Source organism: Raphanus sativus, chromosome 4, assembly GCF_000801105.2.
Source record: "Raphanus sativus cultivar WK10039 chromosome 4, ASM80110v3, whole genome shotgun sequence".
NCBI lineage: Eukaryota > Viridiplantae > Streptophyta > Magnoliopsida > Brassicales > Brassicaceae > Raphanus > Raphanus sativus.
Window position 1 is genome coordinate 33,805,972 of NC_079514.1, and position 10,128 is coordinate 33,816,099.

The 10,128-nt window shown below is 34.8% G+C and overlaps 1 protein-coding gene across 1 annotated transcript; it reads left to right on the top strand.

The window, feature by feature from the left end:
• The first annotated feature begins 2,947 nt into the window (after positions 1 to 2,947).
• Positions 2,948 to 3,819, top strand: LOC108852010 (ethylene-responsive transcription factor ERF008). The gene has a single exon (XM_018625491.2). It carries the CDS (start codon positions 3,186 to 3,188, stop codon positions 3,690 to 3,692), a length of 507 nt encoding a protein of 168 aa, XP_018480993.1. The 5' UTR covers positions 2,948 to 3,185; the 3' UTR covers positions 3,693 to 3,819.
• The last annotated feature ends 6,309 nt before the right edge of the window (positions 3,820 to 10,128 follow it).

The following is a 10,128-nucleotide window of genomic DNA, read 5'->3' on the forward strand; positions in this document are numbered from 1 at the left end:
TTGTAGTCAATTTACGTGATGGTATATCTCCAAACAGTCACACACCATGCATTACCCACCGACCTATTTTTTGTTTTATTGTTTTTGTAGTCAAGTAAGAATCCACAAGTAACTGTAATCTAATTTAGAACAAAATAGAATGAATTTCAAACGTCAATTATAGGACGACAGATAAAAGTATAAAACCAATTTCTTTTTATTAAATTCAAAAAGTGATAACGAGTCTATGTTTTTTCTTGAGCAAAATAACGAGATACACCTATAAACGACACAAAAAGTATACGATTGGTTTCTTAAAGAAAAAGAGATTCACCTTCGGAATTTTTTTTCTCAAAAAAAAAAATTCTTCAGAAATTGATCATAATTTTTTTTTGCTTAAAATTCATCATAAAAGTTTTACTAAAGTAACCAGAGTTATCACCTTCGGAACAATGCATGTAATACCAGTAGGCAATGAAATATGACATGATTAGCAGAGTCATCAGGATCAGCACTTCTAGTACAGTAGTTATCACATTCATATCGTAATATGTCAGATTCTGTATCACATTAACGTGATCAGATATGAGTTTATGAGAAGATGTGTCACAAAAAAAAAGAGAGAAGACACGTTTTTGGACAACGGGGAGAGGAGAAATGCTTTATTTTCCAAATAAAAATTTTATTCATGAAATTCAAATAAAAAAATATGAATGTTTATAAAAGAAATTTGAGTAAATGATTAAAAGACAAAGCACCTCAGTCCTCAGGAATCCAATCTCACTAAACATCTCATAACAACACGCGTGTCATCACTTCTTCCCTATCTTTTATTTTAATGCAATTGGTTAAAAGACAAAGCGCCTAACTTGATTTCTTTAAAAGCAAAATTGATTTTAAAGTTATGAGCTAGCTTTATTACCGTCCAATGAAAAAGGTCGACGAGTGTTTATTACTACTAATGTATAAATGCGCAGCTGCATCAGTGCAAAGTCTTTTGGGAGTTTTAATTTTTTTTAGCAAATGTCGGACTCTAGACCAATAGTGCCACTGCTTCAAAAAATAAATAAATAAATAAAGAAAGACCAATAGTGCTACTAGATTTATTGCGAGTACTATGAACTATGTCTATATATATATTTTTTTTTTTGCAGTCCATAAAGGACCCAAACCAAAACCGAAAAACTATTACAAACCAACCAGCCCAAACCGAAACTCGAGGCCGAAAATTCACACCGCCAACCCACAAACCACGTGTTGAAACCACAACAACGCGAAGATGCGTGTTAACGGAGGAGGCAACGTCACCACTACGAGCCGGAGGCCGCCGCCGGAACCGAAACCCAAATCACGTCGGGATCGTGAATCACCACTTCCATCCCATGCAGAAGTCTACGCTGAATCATCACAAAGAACCACCACCGGAACCACCGGGGGACTAAACCAGGACCACCGACTTCCACCACCGACAACAGTATCGGAGGTAAAGAAAGCGGAGTCTCCACAAAAAGGCCCGATCTTCAAGGAGCTTCCCTCGCCTTCGCCAAGAGCTCTCCTGAATTCGGCCACCAAACACCACAACGAAACCACCTTGTACACAGCCCAATCACTTCCACGAGAGTCGAAAGCTGGCGACCACTACCACAGTGGAGACGGTACGGTCCCAGAAAACAAACACCGGACCACTATCGGAGAAGATGATGCATGGCCGGGAGCAGGGAAAAAAACGGATTGATATCTATTCAAACCGCACCTAAAGCCGAAAGAAAACAAACCGGAAAAAGGAAAACTTTTTGCCGGACCGGCGGTGGCTAGGGGAGCCAAACCCGCCGGCCGGAGACACAAGTCGTGGAAGCTGTTCTCTAGAGAGAAGGGAGAGGGATTTCTAGAGAGAAAATTTGTTGAACTATGTCTATATATATTCAAACTCTTAAGTCTTAACAATTGAGTAAAACCTTTTTATTTTTGAAAACTGGCAGTAGTGTAAACTTCTAGAGATACAAATAGTTAAACTCGGCCTAATGTGTTGACCAGCAAAATATTAGAGTTTCGGGAGTCATATCACATAACACATTTTCATACTGGCTACGAACCAACTATAAACTCACCCAAAACCGATCTAAATTCTAAATCATGTATATGTTATCAACCAATAGCATGTTTTTGAACTCAAGCAAAACAAGGCAAGGCATTGCAAACTTCGTAAAATGTTTGGTTTTAATTACACATCACATAGAGTATCTTTTTCCAAATTTCTATTTTTTCTTGATATATATCTACCTAAAAGCTTTATTCTTTTTTTTTGATTAACCAGGGGGTAATCCTAAAAGCTTTCTAGGCCCAAAGACTAATCTATTTGAGGCCGACGGCAACCCACGTATTCTTGCGATTTAACGCTAGCCCCGATAGCCAAGTGGAATCGAACCCAGGGCAGAAACTCCAGCCGGAACCCTTTTACCATTATGCCAAGACAACTTGGTTAAAAATTCGCCTGGGTAATAATTAACTAATGTTCGATAAATAAACTAAAATCCCGAAATTAATTAAATATACAATGTATTCGGCACACCATTAGTTCATAGACATTTTTTTGTCAACGATATAAAAACAGAACGACACATTCATAAATTTTTAAATTATCAAACTTATTTTTGGGGACAAAACTCTATTCACAATATAGTTAGTTGTATACAAGAAATCGCGTCGCAGATATATATTACCCTTCTTTCTTGCGGTTACAAATAAATAAAAACCCAACAAACATAGCATTTCTTTCCAGTTTCATCAAATACCTATACATTAAAACACAATGCATATTAAAGAGGTGAAATAATTATACTTAAAAAGAACCAATAAAACAAAAATCAATACAAAACAAAAAAAATAAGAAAAAAACATAAATGATGAGTAACCGTGGAAAACACATACCTCACAAGTGGTATATATATAGAGGAGTGGGAAGTGGAGATTGGTTGTCTTCTCTGTCTTGTAATATAAAGAAGCTCAAAAAATCTTAAAAGTGTTTTAATTTTTATTGCAAGTGTCGGTGAATTCCCAAAGCTTCTCTTCTTTCTTCTCCTCACGTCTTTAAACTCTCCTCCCTTCGCATGTAAACCCTTTCGCCGCTCAACATATCTCTTTTTCTTTCTTTCTTAGATCAAGAGAAGAAGAAAAAACGCCGATGATTCTGTGATTTTTTCTTTTCAATGGAGACGGGAGCGAAAGTGACGGCGGCGACGATGGGGATAGGGACGAGGAAAAGAGATCTGAAACCGTACAAAGGGATACGGATGAGGAAATGGGGGAAGTGGGTGGCCGAGATCAGAGAGCCCAACAAGCGTTCCAGGATCTGGCTCGGCTCTTACTCCACGCCCGAAGCCGCGGCGAGAGCTTACGACACTGCTGTTTTCTACCTCCGTGGTCCTTCGGCGAGGCTCAATTTCCCGGAGCTTTTGGCCGGACTCACGGGTTCTGCCGGCGGTGGTGGTGGAGATATGTCGGCGGCGTATATAAGGAGAAAAGCGGCGGAGGTTGGTGCTCAGGTGGATGCTCTCGGAGTTGTGAAACCTGGTGAGAGTCTCGGTGGTTACGAGGATAAGGATAACTGTAGTGGAGTTAAGACCGGTAACGGGTCGTTGGAGCGGGTCGATTTGAATAAATTGCCTGACCCGGAAAATTCGGATGATGACGACCAATGGGTGAAGAGGAGATAATTTTGTTTTAAAAGATATAAATCAATAAAAAATGTAGTTGTAGAATAAGAATGTTTTGTCTCTAAGATGCGCCTCCATGATGCACCGTGGTCGCTAAGATGCGCAATCCATTTTTACTTTTGTTTCACCACCGCTCACTCGATGTTACCACTCAAATTTGCCACTTACAATTTTACAAATAGATTGTAAGTGAACTAGCTATGATGATGATGATTCAGTGGATTGTATGGTCTTTGTATTAACGGAACACGTATTCAGTTGGAGGGCCACTTCACAGGTTGAATACATTGTTGTTTTTTGGTCGGTTGATTTACTTTCAGAGGTGTTCTAATTTGGTGTGTCATGCTTTACATAAGAGAATAAGTATTTATCTCGTCGTTCACTTACATTCAAACTACTCTAAAATGAATCTCTAACTCTGAGTCTCTGACCTAAAAACAAATTAACCTAATTGGAAACTAATTTAAGAAATTGCATTTAGAGTTGTAGAGGTGCTAGTGCACTTAACCCACAGCAAATTAGTTATATATCACATACCAATAAAGTGTGTAATAAAAACATTCAACATAAATCCTGTAGTATTTTCGGTATTGTTGAGTCAGTTTTTCTGTTACCCCATCACAAAGCAAATTATTCGAAAATATCTCAATAGGGGAGAATAATATTTGATCTGCGGTTGGGGATGAGAAATCTATGTGTTGGAAAGAAAGTAAGATTAATTGTGGAGGTTGGTGCAACTCTGTCATTGTCCTAACAACTAAAGCTCTCAAATTATCGTGACCACTAAAAGTGATTTGATGTGTTTTGAGGATAATGTCAAGAGCTAATTACAGCTTCTCAGTTTATTTGCATACTCTGTTTATTTTTATTTTATTGGGGCAGAGGTAGTCGACAAGATTCTTCTGTTGATATTTGTTTTTTTCGTAACCACTTGGAAAATTCTAAAACGTACAAAGCGAGGAACGGTTTATACAACGGGTGTTGTGTGAAACTAAACATTTGACACAAGTCTTGTGACCACAAACACAAGACACACTTTTTCTCCAGACATGTTCTGTGTGATCCCACAAGTTCAAAAGAAAAAAAAAAGAATTTGGAAAGTAATAACTAAAATGAAATTTCGGGTTATGAGTTTTCTTGACTCCAAAATTTTCAAATATGTAGTTTCATATGCCTCATAATGAGTCTATGACGTTGCGATTACTTTCTTTCTCGTTCATTTCACCTCTTATTAACTAAATGAAGTTGAAAAAGAAATATAAATAGCGACGAATGAAATACCTTTTTTTGTTAAGAATGTAAATATCATTTTAAAAAATGAACAAGATGTTACAATAAATTGTTGACAAATTGTAAAATCTAGGGTAATTGGTTCTACAACAAAAAAAAATTAAAAGCATGGAAGCAAATCACAATCGGTAAAACCCAAGAAGTCAACTTGTAAACATAAATAATAATAGAGATAAAACGAACAAATCTCTAGCTAAGGGTAACACAGAAGAGCAACAAGGAAAAGCAGCGCTAGAGCACAAAGAAGGCAAAAGAAAGTTGTTTCATCCGGACGCAATATCGAAGTTCCTTTCGGGACAAAACACCAAGATAACACAAACTAACATAGCTTAATGGCAGGAGTTCATGACTCGCCATTCGCCAAGCCAAGCCAAGCCGATCTTCACTCCCAAATGCTAACTTTTTTTTTTGGGCAACTCCAAATGCTAACTATCAATGCTTAATACTAGGAGCTCGCTAATCTCCACCTCCGAAGCCAGGTCAAAAGAAGCTCAGTAACAGGAGCCCGCTCACAAAGAAATAGCATTTTGTCATCGAAGTGTTTGCTTGTGTAATTGCGGTGCAACAAGTTCTTAATTCATACTTTTTTATGACACTGTTATCCGGATATCCTCGAAAGAGACCCAACTATCCACTAATGATCATCCACCAAAACTAAGCTGGGAAACCCACCGAAGGCGTTAAGAAGACCACCTTTTTCATTCTATTTAATCGACGGTGACGGGATTGGAACTGCGGAACTCACAGTCGTAAATCCTTTTTACCACCATATTACAAGTCTCTGGTTCTGAATTCGTACTTTCTTTGTTATGAAATGTTACTTTTAAACTAAAATTCATAAAAACTGATTCCGGATCTTGAAAAGATTTATGAGTTTAAGGACCAAAACTGTTTCAAAGTTTGTTTTACCTCTTCTTAAATATTTTAACATTCATTTATTTGTTTCCTTTCTCATATATTTTTTGGTTTATTTATTTTGATGTTTACAAATATAAATTATAAAAGACAAACTTCATTGATTTATTAAAAACCTGTTGTAATAGTTATTTTTAGAAATTTATTCATCTAAAATATTTATGTTATTTTATAATAGGATTCTTTTATTATTCACTGTTAAAAAAATGAAATAGATTAATGCAAATGGTAGCTCAACAATTAGCTTAACTACTATCGTACGGACAAAGTTCAGCAGGTATAAGGGGCGTAAAGATAGTTTGGTTACACTTGCACCAGATCAAGAAGTACCGTAAAAGAGAGTACATAGGTCGGTGGATAAACAAACCAAAGAAAGAGGAAAGCTTTTTTGATTTTATATTAATCAAAAGTATTGGTTAGATGAGAATCAAAGCATCTGATAACCTAACCTATCAACAAAACAGCAGCTGATTCCGATTCTGCAAAGAGACAGAGAGAAGTGCATTTACACAGTCCTTAGTAAAGCAAATGCTCGACGCCTCTCCTAAGTTCTTGGAAGCTTCTAAAAGCTTACATGGCCTCACAAAATGCATTACTTTTGACATTGTTGTTATTGTGTAGCTTTTAATGAACGTAATTCATCAAAGTTAACGAGGTTTACTTGACGGTAGAGTCTGAGATCGCGGATACTCTATTACTCAAGTCGATAGAAAAATGACACAAGACCGAAAGCCGACTCTACCTGATTAAAGTCCCTTGAGCAATTTTTTGCCTTATAATTATTAGTATTTAATATAACTATTATTACTTTTAACAATTTAACAAATTTATTGTTCTTGTTCAGTTTTATTAAAATATTTTTATTATTACAATTATTGCACTATTTAAATTTATATTTAATATATAGTAATAGAAAATAAAATAAAATAAAAAATAACAAAATTTTGAAGTAGTCCTCGGAGTTGGAACAGTCGCACACTTATACTCAGCCGGCTCAAGATATGATACAGGAGAAACTAAAGAAACTAAATAGATTGTTGTTAACCAAGCAAGGACGGTCCAATGGTCTTAAGTGGTCTTGAGAGAGTTTCGACCTCAATACGGATCTGGATTCAGATCCTGTTGGTCACCGTCGAGTAAAAATAGGATGAAAAAAGCGGCTCTTCAAGATGCATTCTGCGGAGGTGTACTTAGGCGATAATCGGGTTTCTTCCGAAGTGTCCAAATACCTGGATTATTAAAAAAAATTGTTGTTGTGCTATGCTATGGTCATTGCCATTATCTACAACAGTCGATTAGATTAGACTAAAACGAATAACGAAAACTTCAAGACTTCACAGTACTTAGTGTAACAAACGGAGCACCTGGTTCTTATTCTAAACTTGTGCATCCAACTACATAGATCGGACTGAAAAATTCATATTGATCATATTTAATAACAGGGAAACACAAAAAATTAGTGTAGTTAGGGCATCTCCAACCCAACTCTATTTTTTTCTCTAAAATAGAGTAAAAATGAATATGGAGTAAGAAATGCTCCAACCCAACTCCATATCCAATTCTATAATGAAATTTACTCCATAAATGGAGTAATCTATTTTTTGTTTGTTCATTACTCCATTATGAAGTAGAAAATGGAGTAGGATTGAAGCATTTTTACTCCATATTTACTTTTACTCTATTTTAGAGTAAAATATGGAATTTTACATTGGAAATGCTCTTAGTTAAAGTATATGTTATCCATGATACGTTTGGAATGGTACAGGGCTAGGCTATGCGCCAGAGGAGCAGATATCACGCTCCAAACTAGTTTTTTCATTTTTCTTTTTTGTAGTTGAGACGTAAGAACTACACAAAAATCATAAACTTAGTTATTTTCATTAATCCTTAAATATGTTAACACTATTTAGTGATTATAAAACCATGTTAGAACCATTAAAAAGGTTGAATATTAGTCGAAAAATCTGAGAAATAGCCAAACAATCCAATTTTTTAAAAACATTAAAACAAAGTCTAGCTGTCTAAAACTCTAAAATCCATCTCATTATCAAGAGACGAGGCTTTATGTCTATAGGTTTTTAGCATGTATTAATGTTTAATTAACATGAAAATGAGCAATATATATATATATATTTGATAAGCAATAAAAGTTGGTACCGAAATTTAGCTACAAAGCTGTGTGAGGCACTGAGGCCTGAGGCATCATTGAGCGACCGCCTTTGTGAACTGGGCTAGCCTCACCTATGCTAGGCGATGGATGCTTAACCTGACCTCTCTTCAAGCCTAGGTCTCGGCCTTTTAAAACACAGATTGAATCCATAGCCAACAAGTTAGTAATCTGTAACAAGCCCAATGAAGTAAACCAAAAAAAAACATTCCTCCAGGCTCCAACTGATCTTGAACTCTCATACAAGAAGTCCCAGGAGTCAATGCCAGTCATACAACTTTTGCAATACACCAACAGCCGGAACATAAAACCTCGGAGTAGATTGGTACATCTAATCTAATGAAGAAAGAGTAACAACATGCTATAGAAATATTACGCTGGAGAAGTTTTATGAGAAATTGCCAAAAATACCATTTTCATAGTACCACTTTTCATGTTTACACTAACCACTTTTACCACTACTTTTAATGAAGAGTTTAGATTTGAAGGTTTAGGATTTAGGGTTAAGATTTGATGTTTTAGGGTTTAAGGTATATAGTTTAGGGTTTAGAGTTGAGGATTTAGGGTTTAAAGTTGAGGATTTAGGGTTTATAGTTTAGACTTTAGGGTTTATGGTTTAGGATATTGAATTTAGGGTATATAGTTTAGGGTTTAGGGTATAGAGTTGAAGATTTTGGGTTTAGGGTTTAGAATTGGAGGTTTATGATTTAGAATTTGGGATTAGAATTTTGAAAAGCATATAAAAACAAAGATATAAGAGTTTTTACCATTTTAATAAATAAGATATTTTTGAAAATATGTCTTTAGTGGTGGTAAAGATGAATAATGGTATCTTGAAAGTGGTATTTTTGAAAATTCCCCAAGTTTTATGTTCTCATTAAACTGTTTAATAAAATAATTGGTAAATTAGTAGCAACATATAATTTTATCACTATTTATTTATCGGTAGAGTAGTAAATGATTCATATATAATATTATCACAAAAATTAAGATATGACATATAATTTATTTGTTCATGATTCATATATATATATATATGTTTATTTTATAATTTATAAATATATATTATGTTATGTTTTTATTAAAATATTGAATGATATTTGTAGTTATATAAATTATATTATATTTAAAATGTGAGATATTGTTCCTTATAAAAAGTTAAAAAAATATTTAGTTGCAACTTTTATTTTTAAAAATATTTTTTTTTTGATTATGAACATAACTTTTATATTATTAGATAAAAATAGTTAATTATATATATTTATCTTAAAATTTTATATATTTATATTTACAAATACTCTATCAAAAACTCCGTACGAGAACAATAAGTAAAAATCATTTAGAAAATATTAGTATTTTATAAATAATTTTCTAAATGTTTTTGAGATAAATATTGATTGGATTATGCTAATAATCTGGCAATCAAGACTTTAGAGTCTCGACTTTGTTGTCTTTCATTTAACTAACAATCACAAACTTCAGTGTAATTTCAAAAATTTACAAATTTGTACAAAACTAAAAACAGCTATACTAGCCAATAGCATCGCAGTGCGTCAGCTATTTGTTCCTTTTAAAAATATAAATCAAGCTCTACCCTTTCGGCTGGTAAAATAGTAAAAATCGAATAATCAAAAAAATCCCCAATCGGTAATGCTAAACCCGAATTCAATCTTGAGTAGACAAAGCCAGCTCGCGCGAGGACCATACCGGAGAACAATTCTTCAGCTCTCCTCGACGGCGGCTGAGCAAGCATGTACTCCATATATATCTCCCCGAAGAGAGACAGTCACGAGACGATCACGTGATATACAGTGGGGGCCCACAGCCACATCCTAAAACGAATCGGACGGCTGAGAAAAAAAAAACAGATTAATTCTTCTATATTTTATCTTCACCCAGCTAAAAAGAAAAAGAATCCGACGGTTAACAGCAAACTAGATACTTCTCCATACGTATCCCAACCGTTGAAATATAGAAAAATTAAAAAATGTTCAATTCTAAATAACCTTTGTCTAGGGTTTTCGAACAAAGGCATCATCGTTTCAACATTGTCGTGAGAAAGAG